The sequence below is a fragment of the Mya arenaria genome, chromosome 14, assembly GCF_026914265.1.
Source record: "Mya arenaria isolate MELC-2E11 chromosome 14, ASM2691426v1".
NCBI classification, from domain to species: domain Eukaryota; kingdom Metazoa; phylum Mollusca; class Bivalvia; order Myida; family Myidae; genus Mya; species Mya arenaria.
Genome location: NC_069135.1, coordinates 41,150,936 through 41,173,670, shown reverse-complemented (window position 1 = coordinate 41,173,670; position 22,735 = coordinate 41,150,936). Strand labels below are relative to the sequence as shown.

General features: G+C 36.1%; 1 protein-coding gene and 1 pseudogene across 1 annotated transcript; one reads left to right on the top strand and one right to left on the bottom strand.

Annotated features, from left to right (window-relative positions):
• Nucleotides 1-1,188: 1,188 nt before the first annotated feature.
• LOC128216139 (uncharacterized) lies at nt 1,189-4,507 on the bottom strand (annotated as a pseudogene).
• Nucleotides 4,508-6,239: 1,732 nt separating this feature from the next.
• LOC128216138 (uncharacterized) lies at nt 6,240-9,113 on the top strand. Its single transcript, XM_052922723.1, has 2 exons — nt 6,240-6,574; nt 7,706-9,113. The coding sequence occupies exons 1-2, from the start codon at nt 6,240-6,242 to the stop codon at nt 9,066-9,068; spliced, it is 1,698 nt and encodes a 565-aa protein (XP_052778683.1). The 3' UTR covers nt 9,069-9,113.
• Nucleotides 9,114-22,735: the final 13,622 nt, after the last annotated feature.

Here is a 22,735-nt window from a genome sequence, read left to right as displayed (position 1 = left end):
ATTAAAAGTTCGACCGTGTTACTATTATTTTATTCAGATATTTAAAACTATGTACTTTCACTTTCGGTTTTTAGCTAACAATGGACGAAATAATAACACGCGTGTCTAGGGAAATTGGGTTTGTAAAACCACTGAAAGACTGTCAGAGGGAATGTTTGATGCATGTTTTAAGCAAACATGATGTGATGGCTATTTTGCCAACCGGGTATGGGAAAAGTTTGATTTTTCAAGTGGCCCCATTTGTGTTAAAAGCAAAGTATGACCTTGTTTCTTCTGTTTGCTTAATATTGACACCGTTGAACAGCATCATGATGGATCAAATAAATTCAATGAGCAAACAAGGAATTAATGCGTGCTGATTGGACTATAATTGTCAAAGTGGTCAGACCGCAGCCGATGACGACAATTCTGATGATGAAAACACTGTTAAACAGGGATAAAGTATTGTTAATGTGCCTCTAGATGACATTATTAAAAGGAAATACACATTGATATAAGCACATCCAGAAGCACTACTTAGCACTGATAAAGGAACCCGTCTATTGAGTGCAAAGAAAAGAGAGGGAAGTATTTCCTGCATAGCTATTGATGAAGCACACATGATACTTGAATGGTAATTTGAATTTGTTTTGTAAAAATGAGAACCGGGTTCAATTATATTGGAAACAATTTTTTTCCATTTTTTTTGTCTGTCTTATGCCAGGCTTACAACAATCATTGCAAATTTCTTATCCTACAGATCTATATAGTTAATTGTAAATGTATGTGTACAAGTATTCCACTTGTACTTATACATATTAAAATTATAAAAGTAAATTAAATTGTATATTAATCTGTTTTCTTTACTGTTTACTGTAGTATTATTTTATTTCGCGTGGGTTTTGTTTTCGCGTATTTCGTGCTATGACAATTGCGCGAAATTAAACCCCAGCGAAATTATACTCTGTTATTATGTGTTTAAACTGAATAATACAGTTGCGCGAATTCATGTCCGCGCGAATATCTGACGTTCCATTTTAGCGCGAAAATTTGTCCCCGCGAATTAAATTATACTACAGTAGTTTAATATTTTAATAACTTTTAGTAATTCAAGAAAGAAAAAGCAGCAAACAATATCATGCTTAACACTTCTAACAACAACTCCTGAAAGAAATATAACTTTTTTCAAACAATTTGAAATATTTCAAACTAAATACCTCTTCCAGCAGTTGTATAAAGAGATTGTAAAGTCCCCAAAATTGTGTCCATTATTTGAACACAATTTGTTAAGGATTTAGGGTCTTTCATAATCACCTGAATAGTTTAAAATGTAAGTTAATATTTTTAATGTACCTTATTATATTGTGACAAAATGAACAAGGCAATCTGAAGGATAGCAATATTCCCTGCTGAATTAAGGAAAGTTGAATAGATAACTGATGCTGAAAAATGGAACAGTCTTTCCTGGAGTTTCAAAGTTATGTAGCACAGTAGCATACACCAAATACAACGTACTTGACTAAAATCTCAAAACTGTACTGTGACCTTGACCTTTAGATTGCCAGGTTAAATCATATGTTCTGTACATCATCTCAATGAGGTAAAGATTTGACCATAGTATCATGAAATTCCTAAGGAGTGAAATTATAGCGATGACACAAAGTGCATGGCTCAAACCATAACCACACTGGTGACCTAGACCTTTAGCAAATCAGGTTGAAACATAAGTTATGTACATTGTCTTAATGTAGTGAACATTTGACAAAAGTATCATATAATTCTTTATAAGGGGTTCCAATGTTATGAATCAGACACAGAATGAAAGGACAAAAATGAACCTTTAAATAATACTGGTGACCCTGAGCTGGCCAGGTTGAAACATAGGTTCTGCACATCATCTTAATGAGGTGAACCTATGAGCAAATGTTCATGAAATTCATTCCACAGTGTATAAAGTTATGGAGTGGACACAAAATAAAAGGGCCGAACCTTTGAACAGCACTGCCTATAGCGGGGGATAATTAAAAGAACAAAATAAGGCCTTAACACTAAAAAAAATCTGGTTTTGTTTACTGACACAGTTTTCATTTTGCTAAAATAATAGTCTAACACATCTATTATTTTAATATCAAACTGCATTTAAAGTTGGTAACCAACATAAACATACTGAAACACACATAGAGGAAATACTTTGACCAAAAGTTAAAATAATATTCTGTCTTAGTCCTTGATTTAAGTGTTAGTAAATCAAGATTTGTTGTTCTCTCTTGCAGGAAACTATAAAACGGTTTTATATAAATAATCAGAAAATATAAAATAGTAATAATATTAATACATACAAACGTAGGGTATACATCTGTTGGTCTGTCAATTACTTTTCTGTACTTGTGGTTCAGCACTGGATGAACAACTGAAGAGAAGACTGATAGTGCTGGTACATCTTCTATGAGAATCCTCTGAACCAGCCAGGAGTAGCACTTTCTGTTCAATCAAAAAGCTTTATTTAGAACGATAAAGATTCTGCATTTCAACTGACTGTTTATTATATTCTCTGTATAATTATTAACAGTCAGTTGATATACATAGATATATCAAGCCATGGAATTACACTATTACATGTCTCACAAAATATGAGACAATATTAAAGGTTTTACATAAACATGAATATTACAGGGCATGCTCTGCCATTTTACACATATGCTTAAGTTTCATCAATTTGGCTAAAGAAATTTCAATTTGGCTACAGGATTTATAACCCATGTCAAGCTCTTTTGATAACATTTTGTACAAAATCAGAAAATCTAATTAGGCTTAAAGAAATTTTCAATCAGGATATTAAGACATATAAAGATTCAGGAGAGATTATGAAATATTCAGCTGAATTTATTTTATTTATGTATTGTGTTTTTATAGTATTAATGTTTTGCCAATATAATTTCCCTTAAGTTCACACTGTGCAACAAACCTCAATGATGCATGTTCCTCTTTCGACAAGAAGAAAGTCTTTGGGTCAGGTCAACCAGCAGGAACTGCCTTTGGTTCGATGCTGAGGTCCTGAAGGTCTCTGGGGTGAAATCTGTCTATAATGACAGACCAATGTGTGTAGTGAAAATCTCTGTTCCCACCATCCAACCTCACCTGTAAGGAAATACAACATTAGTGTGTACATTTAATACAAGGTGTGTTAAAATGAATTTGTACCATTGTCAGCAGTATTTCAGTAATATAGACAGTTGACCTACTCACATTTTTTATTGGTATTAGTGGTAAGCTCAGCCGACCAAGAACATACATGTAACCAGTGCTTAAACCAATACATGTGCCTTTATTGAAAACTGCTTTTCCTGAAGCAAATGTGCATGTATTCTCCGAATAATATCCTCCGAAATCATGACATAAATTATTCACACACAAATCATATAGCCAAACTAGGGTGGAAACATATTTATTCAGTTGCAATCTAAATGTATATAATGTATATAATACATTATTAATATAGAATAAATGCAGAGGTTACAGCAGGTGATACTTATCAGTGCCTGCTAAAACTTACATGTAGCATACATTATATAGACATGCCTAATAATTATTTATATTACTATAAAGAAAATATATATGCACAGCTATAAAGGCAATGGTATTATTTTTGTTGTTTTTCTAATTATCATTTTTCTAATTTTTTGTTTACTAACCTGATTAGCTTTAATCCTTCCATCAATGTTGTCCACGGTTATCTTCAATGTTTTTCCTTGATTTGAGAGCAGCGATGACTTCCTTTCCATTAATTTTTCCAAGTTCATCCAACAGGGTCAGCTTGGTTTGTTCAGGGACGCTTAGACCCATGGTGTGCATTAGCCCAAGTAACTAAAATACAACAAAATAAATAAATTGTCATATTAAAATAACTATATTTATAATGCCAACAAACAACAAAATATTTACAAATGTTTTTTTTTTCCAAATAAATGACCAAAAATATTGCAAAAACTTTGTATTTTTATATGCAGTACAACTGTATAAAATAAAAATAAATATAGTTATGTTTTGCCTTGAAATTTTGCTTTTAAAGTATTGCATTATAATTTATATAAAAAATATTTAAAAAATATGTTTACATAGTACTTACACCATTCCCTGCATTATATCTGATACATGAGGCAGCAACACATTTTTGGAATGCTATCAGCTGGCAGTTTCTGGAGTACATGGCCATAGCATACATGGCTTGGATGACGTAGCTTTCTTCTGGCATTTTTAGCTGAACTGGGCATGCCATGAACATCAGAAAGTCCAAAGCTCTAGGGCAACGCTCATGCATCTCTAACAGTACCGGTATGTCCCGAAAGAATGTCTCTACCTTAATGTCTGTTACTTTTGACCTAAGGACACTTGGCTGTTTTAAGCTACAAATTTGGTCCATTTCAACTGATATTTTGAGCACAATAATTTGCCGAAGTCTTTCAAAAACTAAAGGAATGTTAACGATTGCTTCTAACATTTCTTCTGCTGAAATAATACCCTGTGACATGTTATTAACAGCTTGCTCTAACAATTCCTTTTACCCCTTGGATATCAGTAATGGACACAAAACATTCTTCTTATGTGAATGATATGGATTTAAGTTGCCAGGTGATTTGTCCCTTAAATTATTTGCTGCATATGTATGCTCAGCTTGGCTGGTGGTATTTATTGGTGCACTGTATAAATGATCACTTGTCACATTTTGTTCTGAAGGAGCTTCTAAACTTACAGTTTCTAAAGGGCATTCTTTTTCTGTGTTGATCTTAAACAGTTGCTTCACACTTTTTCGAGGTTTGACTGGAGTTAGTCTGTTTCGTACAAACTTCTTTACTACTGGTGAAACAGAATGTAAAATCATACGCTTTCTCCTCTCCTCTCCTGAATTAACTTGTTATCAGTTTTTCTTTAGTACAGTTTTCATCGTGAACACTTTTTCAAAAAAATTCATACATGCTTCACACATTACAAATCTATCATTGCTCAACTCCTGTAAAGCACACTCTAAAACTTCAAAATGCTCTTTAAACATGATGTTTCGGATAGCAACATTTCTCAGATTTCTTAAATGTCCTTGTGCTTGGCTGTTACATGTTAAACAATGTCGTACAACCTTTACTGGAGTATCCATATTTGTGCGTTTTCATTTTTCACGACATTCTGTCATCAATATGACGTTTATATATACTACATCTAAATAAAATACAATAAAAGAACAGTTAAATAAATTAAATATTATCAATATCTGCAGTAGATCACACAAACGGCGTTTAAATTGAATTGTTTTTCACTTTACAATTTTATAATTTTGACACTTCCGTGTTTAAGCCGCCATCTTGAAAAAGTAGTGCGTTCCCATCATGCTTAGAGTGCTTTCACACAGGTCAGTAAGACCGGTGTGTACACAATGGATCGGAATGGACAATCGTGATATGTCGGCAATCTTCGGCAAGCTCGGGATATATTTATTTCGTTGTGCATTCCGAGTGTAGGAACGCCTACTAAACAGTCGATAACTTCTATTGAAATTGAAGATACCGTACTAAATCTAGGCATGTTAAAAATTGTTTAGATTTGGAAAAAAACATTATTCTTTATTAAGGATCATTTGGATATTGTGACATTGATCGTAACTTATGATTTCTTCGTATCAGTACAAACAGTTTACTTCCTTGTTACAAAATAGACAGATGTGACTGAAAGAACATCTATTTGTTTCAGTTCGTGAGTCTTTTTTAAACTCGAGAGAGAAAATGGAATATAATTTTGGATCATCAATATCTTCCCATAGACGGTGTTGGGGTTCGATATGAACTAGAACTCAGTGTTATTGTTCGTGGAAATGGGTCAATTCGCTATAAAATATACAGGAAACTACAACTATTCGGCAATATCTGGACAACTCGGGTTAGACAATCGTTACAACTCGACATGCTCCGGGATCGACAATTAATTGAGTTTGGAAAGGCCAATTCGATAAATATTTATTTATTTATTACAAATGAATAAACTAGGGCATTATTAAAAAACATGTTTTGTATTCAATAAAACGATTGTAATTTAAGCACGGTTATAACCATGCTTATGTTTTTGATATTGTGTTATATGTCAGTGTTTAATTGATCGCAATTGTGTTTTCTTCGTAACAGTTAAGAACAAGATAATAAACTAATAAAAAATAAATAAACAGAGACGGACTATTTGAACTAGTTTATGAGTCATTTTTAAACACAGGAAAGAAAATGGCTTGTAGTTTCGAATCATCCATTCAGAGGGGATGTGACTTAATACACGACTTTTCCTGCTCTCCGTGTGAAGACAACGGATTTAACACAGAAGCCCACCATCATTGTACACAATGTAAAACATATTACTGCAAGAACTGCATTTCAAAACATAACGGATTATATCAGAAGCACGCGGTACTCGGCCGAAAGGACGTGAAGAAATGGGAGACAGCCCTAGGGGTGATGGACGTCCTAGAGAGATGCGGGATGCACCCCGGGGAGGCGCTGAAGCTGGTATGTGGTGACCATGACCATCTGTGCTGTACTGTATGCGTTGCCATTGACCACAGGTATGTATGAACAAAACATCAATTTAAAGCTTCACTCTCACAGATTGGACGTTTTGACAACTTTTTTCTTTTTTGTCTTGGAACGAGCCAATTTTTTTGCGAAAATGCATGGAAAACAGTTATATAAGACTGCTGACAAAGATTAGATCACTGATTTTCATATTTAAGTACAAAAAATGATGTTTTATGCATTTTTCTAAAACCGTTAGTATAGGTTTAAGCCATAAAACAATTTTCGAACGGAAATATGAAAATCTGTGATCTGATCTTTTGTCAGCAATCTTTTATCATTGGTTTGCAGATATTTACGAAAAAAAGTTGTATAAACGGTATATCTGTGAGAGTGCAGCTTTAAAAGCACTCAACATAAGGTGATTTTGCTCTTTTTTTTTATAAATTATTTAATTTAACTCATTCGACTTTTAATGATTAAAGAAAAAAAGCTCATGATTTGTGTACAATTAACAAAAAGCCTTTATACATGCATACGGTGTTTTTTAATCAATAGCTACGTGGCCAAAAATATCCCAGGTAAAATTGCACCAACATATCATTTATATCGTATTATCTTTTTAATCTGAAAACAATTCATACGCTTTTTGTCTTTATGATCATTTACGTAGAATGAATAAAACATTAAAATGCATTAAAATTCAAAAGAAAAACTTTTTTTTTGCATTAACCTATATTGTGCCCCTTTAAGACCTAACCGATAAATAAGCTATACTTACCAGGGGCGGATCTAGGAATCGACGTCAGAGGTGGCGTGACTCGCGCCACTCACTCACATTCGAAATTCAATTGGTTTCAAGTGTTTTCATTGGGGTTTGGTTCCCCCCCCCCCAAAAAAAAAAAAAAAAAAAAAAAAATAATATCCAATGCTAGCCCTGAATGATGCTCTTTAGGGGAATTATAATATTATTACTTTTTTTCTCCTATATAACATTAAAAAGTAAGCTTGGGCGATTTAAGAGGGGGGGGGAAGAGACGGTCGCTCCCCCTCCCCTTGAACCGCTATTGGTTACTTGCGTTATATTTAGATCATTTCCTATAACATTTCCCCACATTAGCAATATCATTTACAGTTTATGCAGATCTGATTAAAACTGTTTCACAACTTCTTTGTTTCAGACAATGCTCCAAAATCCATCACATTCCAGATGTAGCAAAAGGTATTCAGAGAAATATTGAGTTTCAACAAATTCCAATGAAGATCGCTGAACTTCAAAACCAATTCGAGCTGATGAAAGAAGCACGATTAAAGAATACGACATCTCTGAAAAAGACGCGGGCAGCCATTTCTGATGAAATTAAAACCATACGTAAAAAGATCAACGAGATCGTTGACAATATTGAGAAGACAACTTTACAGGACTTGGACGGAATGATAGCTGAACTTGAAATAAACCTAAAGAAAGATATCGAAACTTGTGATAAAATGACTATCGAACTGCAAAACATGATTGCCGCTTTTCAAACCAAAGCAAAATCAAGCGATTCAAAATCATATATTACGTACAGAAAGAGCCAGGATATGATTTCACAATCAAACCATCTTCTTCGTGACATATCAGCCATTGAGTGTTACAATGTAACATTTCAAGCCAATAACCTTATAGAAGAACTTTTATCTGCAGTAAAGACGTTTGGAGCGATTGAAGAACAAACTGTATTGACCAAACAGGGAAGAGATCCCCTTTCCGATCCAAACCACATCTTCAGTGTTGCAGAGTACAAGGAGTACACCGTGAAGATGAGTGATGACGAAGATCAATGTGATATCATAGGCATATGTGAAATGCCTAGTGGAGAGTTTGTCATAGCAGACTGGGCTAATCGTATAGTGAAGCTCCTGGACAATGAGTACAGGGTGCTCGACCACTGTGATGTCCCGGAGTACCCATGGGACGTGTGCCACATTGATGGAAATGAAGTGGCCGTTTGTATTAACAGTAAACTTCTTTTCATTAATGCTACGAAAGGCAAACTCGTTACTACGAAGAAGTTAAGTTTCAGCCGTGAATGCATTGCCGCAGCTCATCATGGTGGCCAGCTTTACATCTCCTCCGGTACCACCCTGTACGTCTACACGATGTCGGGAAAGAAGGTAAAAAGGCTCTACAAAGACAAGTCTGGGGAAAGGATGGTGGAGAAATGTGCCATCAGTAACGACGGGAAGACAATTTACTTAACAAACTACGATGAACATCAACTGATCACCCTGGACAACAACGGCAACAAGCTTTCCTCTCTCACTGACCCTGACATAAAATTACCTACCGGAGTACACGTGACACCAGCTGGACACGTATTCGTCTGCTGCTCCAATACAGTGCTGCAGGTTGACAAAGACGGGAAGAAGAAATTGGCCACCCTGGCAAGGAAAGAACACATGGAAGTACCGCTAGCTTTATTTTTCAGCAGCAGCACTTCTTCTCTGATTGTTGGTGGATGGGAAGACACACTTCTTGTTATCAAGTTAATCAATGTTTGATTTGGAACTATCGAACTGGGATCTTTCTAATTGTTGCAAAGTATATTACAGCATTGTCATATATAATTGTTTTGTTTAGACCGCTGGCAATAAGTAATTTTATATGAATCCAAAAGCTTCTTGTGAATACTTTATTATTATTTATTTTTATTTGATCTAATTCGGGACAATTAAAATTTATATGACACAAACCACTTGTAACATTATGTTCTTTCTGATGAATGTAAATTGTTCAATATCCGTGTATATACATTGCCTATAAATAAGCACATGAACGTATTGGTTTTTTTTACTATATGTCTCCTATTTTTAAAATCATAAAAAAGAAGCAAATAAACGCTTTATCAAACTAGTTCTTTCGTCTATTATTACGTTGGCACGTATTACTTTCAGAACACCATCAGATTCAATTATTGAATCGAACTATAATGAACATTTACTCGCATAATGCATACACAGTCAGGTAAATAACAATAAATAATAATGAATCAATCTCTTAGTTCATCTACAGAGCACATACCAAAAACACAAAATACATCAAACGTATTACATCGACAGTCTCGGTTAGATTTAGACTTAGACCTCACGTTAAACATCGACAGTTTCTGCTGGTCTGAGACTTTCATCTCACGTATCACATCGATAGTCTCGTTTAGATTGAGACTTACATATCACGTTTAGCATCAACAGTCACCTTTGGAATAATTCTTACATCTCACATGTAACATAGACATCTCGGTTTGAGACTTACGTATAATTCGTTATCCGTATAATATCGCAAAACATCGACATTTTTGGTCAGAATGAGACTGATATCTAAAATAAACAGTCGCTGATTGAATGAGACTTACATCTCACATATAAAACCAATAGTCACATTTGGAAAAATATTTACATCTCACATAAAACATTGACACTGCGGCTTGATCTACACTTACATCTTACGTATAATATCGTTAAATTAGTAACATTCTCGGTCAGAATGAGACTGAAATCTATAAACCGTCTCTAATAAAACGAGACTCTACCTCACATATAACATTAATACACCGGTTTGAAAGAGACTTACATCTTACATATTACATCGACATTCTCGGCTAGTTTGAAACTTACATCCCACCTTCAGCATTGACAGTCTTTGAAATTTTGGACCATGCATCTCACGTATAACATCGGCAGCCTTGGTTATATTGAGACTGACATCTCACGTGTAACATTGCCAGTCTCGGCTAGTTTGAGATTTACATCCCACGTCAAACATCGACATTCTCTGTTTGATTGAAAGTTGAGAATTACATCTCATATTTAATATCTACAGTCTATGTTGGTCTGAGACTTACTTCTGTAGTCTCGGTTATATTGAAACAAACATTTCACGTATAACATTGACTGTCTTGATTTGATTGAGACTTACATTTCAAGTATAACATCGATAGTCTCGATTAGACCGAGACTTACATCCCACCTTTTACATCGACAGTCTCGGTTAAATTCAGACCTACATCTCACGTATAACATCGACAGTATCGCTAAGATTTAGACTTACATTTCAGGTGTAACATCGATAGTCTCGATTAGACCGAGACTTACATCCCTCCTTTATCATCGACAGTCTCGATTAGATTGAGACCTACATCTCACGTATAACATCGAAAGTATCGGTAAGATTTAGACTTACATCTCACATGTAATACCGTCAGTCTCGGTTAAATTGCGACTTACATCTCACGTGTAACTTTGAACGTCTCGGTTAAATTGCGACTTACATATTACGTATAACATTAACCGTCTCGAATAGATTGGTACAAATCGTCGGTTTAAGCTGAAATAGTAAGTGCATCTCATTCCATATCTGAACGCCTGTGTTTTTGCACCTAAACGTATACAATGTGGTAAGAACTGAAAAATAAAGATATAACATGTATAAACATAATATTTTCAGAATAAGATCATGTTTTATTTCACGAGTGGTCACAACAAACTCCTTGTAAGCGCGAGCAGTACGTCCACTAAAAATATGTTCCTAGCTTATGAATATGATTGTTGCAGTTTTCAACTGTTTCAATGTGTAACCGTTTCTATTTCCGAAATGACGTTACGTCCGCATACAATTTAGCGCGCTTTTCTGAAAACCTACTATACACAGTCATTTCATATCGTTTTTCATATCATAGGCATTTTAAAACGAAAGATTGTTGGCTAAAGAGTAAGATCGCAATATATTTCACCTCGTGAACACTTAAAGTAAATATTACTTTATACATTATGGTGCTTGCTCGTTTGAATATAATTATAACGATATAACACTGAAACAAACATTCTATTATTTGTTTTGTTTTTGATCGGATATCCTCTATCAAGGTGACAAAAAAATATATTCCCTTTTACTTTTGATTTGTTTTAAACTGTTTACAAATATTCGCTTTTAAATCAATGTGTTTTAGTCAACCAATAAAACACCAATGTTCAAACGCTTTGACTTCTGGTCGATATCAAAGAACACACTACTTATTTAGATACAGTCGAACCTTGAACTTCCAGGGACCGATGAAAATACCCCAAGCTTAGGAAAATTCGGGCCAGGCGGTAATGCTTACCGTTTATATAAAAAGTGTCCTTAAAACCAGTTCGAGCCAACGAGGAATTCGAGCTAAGCCAGTTCGAGCCAAGTGGATTCGAGTATACAAGCTTAAACAGCATATGATCATCAACACAATCATCATAGCATGCACAACGCGGCATAGATAAATTATCGTTATCACAAATATTGGTTTTAACTTTTGTTCTTTTCTTGTGTGTTTGTTTTGAATGTTTTTTACACGTTTCATTCAAAGACGTTCTGTGACAACCATATAATTTTTTAAGTGACAAAAATACAACAAATAGTTGAAAAATAGAAATGTCATAAATTTATGTAAAAATGACTTTAATTTTTCTAGAATAGTTTCTTTTGGCATTAAGCCACCAGCTGTCATTAATAATCTTCAATACTGTTTGTTAATGACCGTCTAAGAATAAGATACAGTCAACCTGTCTTTAGCGGATCTATTCCCTAAATATGGCACTGTGCATAACAATGGTTATTAAATTCTGAATAAAAGAGTCAGACGACGATCCTTTTTTCTTGCAAATATGTCAACGACATATGTTCGGCGTTGATATTGCGTTCGCTGTAAATGTTCATCAAACCCAGGCCTGACATTCGCTCAGTTGTCATGGTACTCCTCAAATACGTTTTGACTCCACGCATTGTCGAAAATGAGCGCTCAGCCGTGGCCGTTGCTACTGGCATACACAACAGAACCATGAGGCAGATCCTTATATTAGGATACGATGCCTCAGTAGCTACGTCCAATGCTTTTTCCAGGGTTGAGTAGGGAGCAGGTGAAGTTACAGTCCACTTCGCTGTCCAACGTTGACACTCTCGCTCGAAAGTCGGCTCGTCATCTGGCAGGTCTAACTTGAACTCCTGGAATATTTCTATCGTTACGGCATGGGTGATACCGTCGACCTGCAAATAAATCTTTATTGTATTTTCGCACTTACCGTATGCCATTTAAATATATGCGGCCAATGATCCGGTGCTTATTAGATTAAAGGGTTTCATTTGTTTCATTAGGATTTTCTTATTATTGTGGAAACGATCAATAATTATTTAATTTTAATATCTTTAATGCATGCGCATGTAAATAAGTTAGCATAAATGCTACACGATAATTTGGTTAAAACGCACGTAATGAATCAGCTCACATACAGTATTAATGTATTCAGATATTAACCCGTTCACTGGCAGGCAAGTCGTGTACATGCGTGATATTTTTTCAACTTCCGATTTTGTTTTCTCACACTCCCTCGACCTTTTGGTAATATCATTGCCTCGACCTTTTGGTATTATCATTGTGAAAATGTCAAACAACTTGGATCCAAATGAGACGTCATTCGGATCTAAGTTGTTTGAATATATAACGATACTCGGGGTAAAGCAGTGAACGGGTTAAAACCTACATGGTATTACCAATGTAGTTTTATGATTGGTGCATTGCAGCACACACTATTCGTTTTATTCCTTGATTACACTACCTTTGGAGGCAGCAGATACTGTGCCTTGTACCGTCCATTGCCTTTCAACAGCCGTGCGTCTAGATCAACAAGCAAATGGTCTACGAACGGCAGGTACATGTTTGTCTTCCAGTACTGGGAAGGGGTCTCTGCTGGGGCGTTCGGTCTGTGAACTTGACGTCCAAATCGCCGTGGGAACGACGGCTCTACATCGACGTCGTGTGCAGTTGATAATGACATGTCGTAAAGCGCATCCCATACGTCGGCATCGTTACGTTCAGCCTAAACAGGAATATATACAGGATGTACTACACAAAAACAACCGTAAACGCATATTTAATAGCTGTAGAAAATGGCAGCTCTGAATATCTACTAGATGAACAAAATGACACCTTGTGTCAGAAGCTGTGTAAATGCTTATTAAAACTATTTGAGAAATATACGATCCGTCATGGGTTTTCTTTGGAGATCAACATTTCTTAAATGGGTCTAAAAATTAACAGCTATTAACCGAGACAATTTGTGAGGTTAATAAATGTCTTTCTGGAGACGAACTTAAAAAATCTGGATCTCCAAAGAAAACGAGTGACGGATTATTGTTATTACCTAAACAGTTTTGTGTATGAAATGCGGTGCGTACGAATTCACTTCGTTTTTTGTTATCACACATGTTCCGTGAATTGTTCTCAAATCGAAGATAAGAGTATTTATGTGATAAAAGGGCATATCAAAAGTAGATTGAAGGTCTTGCAGGGCACACCACATGCAAAACAAACAGCCACCCAATCAGATCAAGACCAGACGGCACAGAAAGGCGGTGCAACGTGAATACCCTGGTCGCACATAGTAAACGGTGTCTTTCTTCTGGCCACTCATGACTGCGATGAAGTTATCAGCCGCCTCACATTGAGAAAGGTAACCCTCTGACTTGTCGTGGTTTCCAACTACTTTTACGACATTGCTCCAGTCCATCAGCTGATGTTTTACTAGAGCTTTACTCCGTGGATCTGGCCCAGAAAAAACGTGGCATGGTGCACAGTAGAGCCCGTCGTCTTTTACGGAGTATCTCAGCCATTGGTTTGTGGAAAAATACTTAGCCTGAAGAGATCTGTATCTTCCTTGTGAATATCTAAAACACAAAAAGGGAATCCATATAGTTGAGAAAATTCGTTTTAAATCTTAATTTACAGTAAAAGGTTCCAGTTTACTTAACTTCTTGAGCAGAGAGCTTGCTCAATCTGAACTTCTTAAAGTCAGAACATATAAAATGCACCGGTAGTCAATACTTTGACTAGAACAAACGGTAAATGGAATTTGAGTGATCAGCACGTAATTGAATATATGAATTTTAGAAATATATGACTTTTAGAAATGAGGGAGACGAACAATTGCGCATGCAAAAAAATTGCTATGACGTGAACGGATCACATTTTCTCATTATATTAGACATATTGTGATCGTATATGAAACAAGGATTTAAACGGTGTCAGACACGACTATTGCATCTTATGCTAGGTTGATGACATTTCTTATTTAAATGTGCTGTCTCTATTTTAATGGGGGGGGGGGGGGTAGCCTTGCCAATACATTATGCTTGCGTTTTCTTATAGTAAATTGAAAGCATCTCTTAAATACATACCAGTTCTAAAAACCACTCTAGCTGTTGATATAAATTGATGTAATATTAATAAACTATTACACTGAATGCCCAGTTGTTTTTATTTATTATTTACATAATCATTGCATTGTTTCATAAAAACATCATACATATATGTGATCCTTGATTTTACATTATGTTTCCTTGCAAATTGTTGATAGAGGGAACCTTCCAATCTCACTGTCGACATTGGACAGCTATTCTATAACAATGAGTGTCGCGTCACTGTGGGCTTTCCCAGCTGTGATGTCAGTTAATGATGTCAGTTAAATGACGTCATACTAAAAATGACTCTGCGATGACGAATCTACTCCCGAGCCGAGATAGTAAACAAACGGTTGTGGATAAGCTAAGAGAAGAATTTCGATAAGGATGTTTTAATAAACCATGCAAGATATATCATAACATTATATAGTACTGACCTGGAAGGGAACTTATACTGGTGAACGTTGTTCCAAGTTGCGGTTAATAGCTCTTTCTTCTCACTGTCGTCTAGTTTTTGCCCGAAAATATCACCGTAACTTGGCGGATTAAATGTCTATTCAGTCATTTTTAAATGTCCTGCCTTGTAAACATCATTCGGATCATTTACCAGGAGGTCAACAACATAGGCGGTTCCAGGGGGGGGGGGGCGGACCCGGCACCCCCCCCCCCTAAAATTTTCTAAGTATATGTATAAATTATTAATATCGTTCCATCATTGTAGATAGCTTTAAAGGTTATGATTTGCTCCACACAAAAAAATAGATCTCGATTTACCGTGGTTGTATCGAACATCTATTTGGCCACATTGGACTCTTACGAAACATAATTGGTCCGAGACGTTGTGGAACTCTCTTATCGATTAAATTATCTATTATGACGTATTCAGTAGAATGTGTTAGCGTTTGGCTATCCTCCGTTTTTACGGCTATACGCAGGAATTAAACGCAGTTCAATCGGACAATTGCGTAGTTTTGTAGTGAATATCGGACGGCTGAAATACATGCGGGGAATATCGGACACAACAGTTATTTTAATAAAATATGTTCTGGTTTTATTCGATATTGTGTTGAATGTATTAACCCTGAGAAGTCAGTGAAACAGACGTTTGCTCGTCTGTTTCACTTTTCGGATCGTTCGTCATAATGACTAAATACAATGTACAGAATAACACCCAGCAAACTACGTTCTGTGCAAACAATATTTTTTTTATTTGTCTTCACATTTCTATGACTTTGGAAGTATTTTAAAGTTTATTACTATAAGCGACTGTCTTATGCTAAACAAATCTGTTCGAAAGATTGATATGGCGGAAGTGTCAAACAGCTTTGAATCATATCAGACGCCGAGTAGCTTGTCATCTTATATGGATCCAAGCTGTTTCCATATTAATTATATCATCAGCCGGAAAGGAGTTAATATTTCACCTGCTCTGAATATATTCGCTGAATTACCATGAAAACACATGGGGGCCTTAGCGGCCAACAGAAGTCAATTTCAGGAGTTACGCCCCCCCCCCCCCAAAAAAAAAAAACAAACTGAGAAACCTTGACCGCCACTGAACAGGATCCACATCGATTTGGCAGGTTATGGAAAAATAACGCGTGTATAACTTAAGTTGAGATCTACATCGTGACCACCTTTTTTGCGGAATTTAGGTATTACACTATAAAAACCAACAAACGATAAAATTCTGACGTAATTATTTCTTATACCTCCCAGCCTTTACTTCTTATTGCATTTTTGGAACTTTATTTTTTTCGCTTTTTTCTGACGAAGTGTACACATTGGCGTACGCGCCTGATTTTGTATTATTATTGCATAGTTATGAAATATAATTTCCGGTGTGTTCTCCACTCCTTTTATGGAAGTGCCGAAGGTGGATTGTACATGTACCTCGGGTATTTCCGTATTGATTTTCATTGGTTAACGGAGGTCAAACCCCGCCCTACACATGTACAATTTACTTGCCGGCATGCACGCGAGTTCTGAACTATTGGAGGCTAGGAGAATTAAAATGAAGCATTGCGCTACAGCTTCTAGTTTCCAGGTTCGGACATCCGTGGGGTTTCTTGTTGGCCTCTTAGTAAGCCTGGATCATTGTGATACAGACGGAATATAGTCAAGGGTTTGATTCCCCGTAAAGGCTATACATTTAGGACTGTGGGTTTCGCTGATATATTGTGATTGGTTTATAAGCGTATTGTATGCTGGTCCTGTTTGAAGTTATAGCATAGTTGCTGTAGTGTTTCTGTTTGTTCGTTCTTGCTTTTGGGATAATTGAACATTGATTCTTGAACCATACCAATTATTTTTAATCAATTGGTTTTGTAAGCAATCATTGTCAATCACGTGTATATAAGACTAAGTTCATACTTGATTTTTAGGACAATGCAGTCTGAGAATAGGTTTATGGTTTAATTAAAGGTAGCGCTTCCGAGCGAGCTAGGGAAGAAACATTACATTACTTCTATTTTTCTTAAAAAAGGCTAATATTTTTATCTGAACAAAAACATATGTTTTTTTTGTGTTAATCAATCAAGATATGAGTTAAACATTATAATGCATTTAAATTATTGTCAGCCTTTATGTGTGCCTTTAACAAGGTTGAATAGACATTATACAGCATAACACAGCTGTGTGAAGTTAGCTAAACATACGACATTGGACATTGGACATTCAAAATCGAATGTTGTTCTGGCACGACATTGGACATTGGACATTCAAAAGTGAAAGTCGTGCTAGCACGACATTGGACATTGGACATTCAAAATCGAATGTTGTGCCAGCACAACATTGGACATTGGACATTCAAAAGTGAAAGTCGTGCTAGCACGACATTGGACATTGGACATTCAAAATCGAATGTTGTGTTGGCACGACATTGGACATTCAAAATCGAATGTTGTGCAGGCACGACATTGGACATTGGACATTCAAAAGTGAAAGTCGTGCTAGCACGACATTGGACATTGAACATTCAAAAACGATTGTCGTGCCGGCACGACATTGGACATTGGACATTCATAACCGAATGTTGTGCTGGCACGACATTGGACATTGGACATTCAAAAGTGAAAGTCGTGCTAGCACGACATTGGACATTGGACATTCAAAATCGAATGTTGTGCTGGCACGACATTGGACATTGGACATTCAAAATCGAATGTCGTGCTAGCACGACATTGGACATTGGACATTCAAAATCGAATGTCGTGCTGGCACGACATTGGACATTGGACATTCAAAATCGAATGTTGTGCTGGCACGACATTGGACATTGGACATTCAAAATCGAATGTCGTGCTGGCACAACATTCGATTTTGGACATTCAAAATCGAATGTCGTGCTGGCACGACATTGGACATTGGACATTCAAAATCGAATGTTGTGCTGGCACGACATTGGACATTGGACATTCAAAAGTGAAAGTCTTGCTAGCACGACATTGGACATTGGACATTCAAAATCGAATGTTGTGCTGGCACGACATTGGACATTGGACATTCAAAAGTTCCTGGTTGTCATAGATATTCGCGCAGTGATTCAGATTATGTTTATAGTCAAATCGTTCTTTAAATAGTTCTGGATGCAGCAAAGTGAAGGCAATAAAAAAGAGTTCCATACGGGTACTTGTTTATCTTTGCCCGTTGGGAAGATAAGAATTTCACGCATGGACAAATGTTTGAATCTACTTTTCTGAGGTGGCAGAAATATATATATCCGAAATCTTGGACTGGTGATAAGGCTGCAATTCTAATTTGTCCATTCAAATTATTGTGTTAAATAACGACATTCAACTTGGCTTTTATTTTTTTTAATAAGGTTTATAATAATGTATATCTGTCTATTCATAGTGACCAAATATTATTTAGGCATCCAATGGAAGTGGTAAATATTAAGAGAAAAAATATAATGAAACGACAACCAGTATACAAATAATGATTGTTGGACATAGGTCATTTTTACTCATTAATTATCTGTCAGGAGTACCCTTTAAAATAATACCAAAATTATATGGGATCCCCATGCATCAAAATGTAGCATTATCGCCAATGGTTTATGCATTGACAAGTTTAGCTGTGTGTGTATGTTGCCTTAAGTCACATCCATGTCCGACAATATTATACATTTGAGGTACCTAACACATATTTAACAAAGAAACTTGTATTTGAAAGTCCGCAACATTGTTATTGAGAGTTGTATTAAAACAATCCTTTCGATTGATATACATACATATTCCCATGTAAATGCAGACACATTCATTAATGTAATATAATTATTCTAAAGCTCTGTAGATAAACACATACTGAAGTGCACATTTGTTGGGTTTATATAATTATTTGCGCTTTGTTTCCTTTCAACCCTTTCAACCATTGTCAGTTCTGCCCAAGATGCCATTTCCAATGGCGCTTGTGTCACATTTTACATGTATAAATTGTATATTCTGTAAAACCTATAAGAACTTATGTCGTATGTGATGAAGACGTCATTTTGAATTCTTTATGGCGATGCGATTGATTATAAAACGCTTTGAGTAATTCTGTCGACTTATCAAAAAGGTTTATCGAACACAATTATTTCATATAAACTTTACCAAATGAAGACGACGTAGCATGTTCGACTAACTGAGTCGATAAAAAAGCAAGTCGACAGGCAGGAATAGGTTACTTTATCGACTCATTGACAATATTTTTTTTGTGTTTACGTAAAACCAGATAAAAAAGATGTACGGACGATTACATTTATACTTGTAGGAATCATCAATGCATGTCTATATTTTCCATATGTCATTATATACTGTGGATATAATTATCTTCACTTCCTTTATAAATGGTACTAGATGTGTAGCAGTGGTGTGTAAACAATTAGGCTTATTAAAAATATGCCATTTTGAAAGCATTATCACTGTTTGTCTACATATAATCCACGACCATTCATAAGTATATTCATTTGAATCTTTCTCTGCATATGTGACATCATATATATCTGAATCATGCTTAAGTTTCAAATATTGCGATGGAATCGTCATGACAATGCTCTCTTGGTGTTAATAAATTTTATAATGGTTCATTGCTTTGTGATCTCTGACCCTTTTCAAATAATTTCAAGACAATATCTCAAACAAACAAAAAATCCGAATAATGCATGCAATCAAAATTAATTTAAAGTCGGTAAAAAAAACATTCATTCATAAAACATGTTATACATTGATTTAAATGTGCTAACTGCTAGCACGACTTTCACTTTTGAATGTCCAATGACCAATGTCGTGCTGGCACAACATTCGATTTTGAATGTCCAATGTCGTGCCAGCACAACATTCGATTTTGAATGTCCAATGTCGTGCTAGCACGACTTTCACTTTTGAATGTCCAATGTCCAATGTCGTGCTGGCACAACATTCGATTTTGAATGTCCAATGTCCAATGTCGTGCTAGCACGACTTTCACTTTTGAATGTCCAATGTCCAATGTCGTGCCAGCACGACTTTCACTTTTGAATGTCCAATGTCGTGCTGGCACAACATTCGATTTTGAATGTCCAATGTCCAATGTCGTGCCAGCACAACATTCGATTTTGAATGTCCAATGTCCAATGTCGTGCTAGCACGACTTTCACTTTTGAATGTCCAATGTCCAATGTCGTGCTGGCACAACATTCGATTTTGAATGTCCAATGTCCAATGTCGTGCTAGCACGACTTTCACTTTTGAATGTCCAATGTCCAATGTCCAATGTCGTGCTTGCACAACATTCGATTTTGAATGTCCAATGTCCAATGTCGTGCTAGCACGACTTTCACTTTTGAATGTCCAATGTCAAATGTCGTGCCAGCACGACTTTCACTTTTGAATGTCCAATGTCCAATGTCGTGCTGGCACAACATTCGATTTTGAATGTCCAATGTCCAATGTCGTGCCAGCACAACATTCGATTTTGAATGTCCAATGTCTAATGTCGTGCTAGCACGACTTTCACGTTTGAATGTCCAATGTCCAATGTCGTGCCAGCACAACATTCGGTTTTGAATGTCCAATGTCCAATGTCGTGCTAGCACGACTTTCACTTTTGAATGTCCAATGTCCAATGTCGTGCCAGCACAACATTCGATTTTGAATGTCCAATGTCCAATGTCGTGCTAGCACGACAATCGTTTTTGAATGTCCAATGTCCAATGTCGTGCCAGCACAACATTCGATTTTGAATGTCCAATGTCCAATGTCGTGCTAGCACGACTTTCACTTTTGAATGTCCAATGTCCAATGTCGTGCCAGCACAACATTCGATTATGAATGTTCAATGTCCAATGTAGTGCCGGCACGACAATCGTTTTTGAATGTCCAATGTCCAATGTCGTGCTAGCACGACTTTCACTTTTGAATGTCCAATGTCCAATGTCGTGCCAGCACAACATTCGATTTTGAATGTCCAATGTCCAATGTCGTGCCAGCACAACATTCGATTTTGAATGTCCAATGTCCAATGTCGTGCTGGCACAATATTCGATTTTGAATGTCCAATGTCCAATGTCGTATGTTTAGCTAACTTCACACAGCTGCATAACACCAGTATATGCGGACGTTAAATGGTCTATAACATACATGCGTGCAGATTTTTACAGCATATAATTCTCAAAAAGAAATATACAAGTGTTGTATTATTTGTTTGAAGCAAATATTCCATAAACACATCATTGCCTCTTTTCAACATTGAATGATGGTGTATTTATTTATATCGAATAGACATGTTATTATTTCCAATTAATTTTTTTGTCCAATTGACAAGTTTTTACATTTATTTTCGATTGGACATAATACCATGCCGTCAGGACATACTACCATGTCGTTAGGACATAACACCATGTCGTCAAGACATAACACCATGTCAGGACATGATACCATGTCGTCAGGACATAAAACCATGTCGTCAGGACATAATACATTATCGTCAGGACATATTACCATGTCGCTATGACATAATACCATGTCGTTTGGACATAACACCATGTCGTTAAGATATAATAACATGTCGTTAGGACATAATACCATGTCGTTAGGACATAACACGATGTCGTCAAGATATAATAACATGGCGTTAGGACATAATACCATGTCGTTAGGACATAAGACCATGTCGTTAGGATATAATACCATGTCGTTAAGATATAAAAACATGTCGTTAGGACATAACACCATGTCGTTAAGATATAATAACATGTCGTTAGGACATAATACCATGTCGTTAGGACATAATACCATGTCGTTAGGACATAATACCATATCGTTAGGACATACTACCATGTCGTTATGACATTATACCCTGTCGTTAGGACATACTACCATGTCGTTATGACATAATAACATGTCGTTAGGACATAATACCATGTCGTTAGGATATAATACCATGTCGTTAAGATATAAAAACATGTCGTCAAGACAAACACCATGTCGTTAAGATATAATACCATGTCGTTAGGACATAATACCATGTCGTTAGGACATAATACCATGTCGTTAGGACATAATACCATATCGTTAGGACATACTACCATGTCGTTAAGACATACTACCATGTCGTTAGGACATAATACCATATCGTTAGGACATACTACCATGTCGTTAGGACATAATACCATGTCGTTAGGACATAATACCATGTCGTTAGGACATACTACCATGTCGTTAGGACATAATACCATGTCGTTAGGACATAATACCATGTCGTTAGGACATAATACCATGTCGTTAGGACATACTACCATGTCGTTAAGACATAATACCATGTCGTTAGGACATAATACCATGTCGTTAGGACATAATACCATATCGTTAGGACATACTACCATGTCGTCAAGACATACTACCATGTCGTTAGGACATAATACCATATCGTTAGGACATAATACCATGTCGTTAAGACATAATACCATGTCGTTAGGACATAATACCATGTCGTTAGGACATAC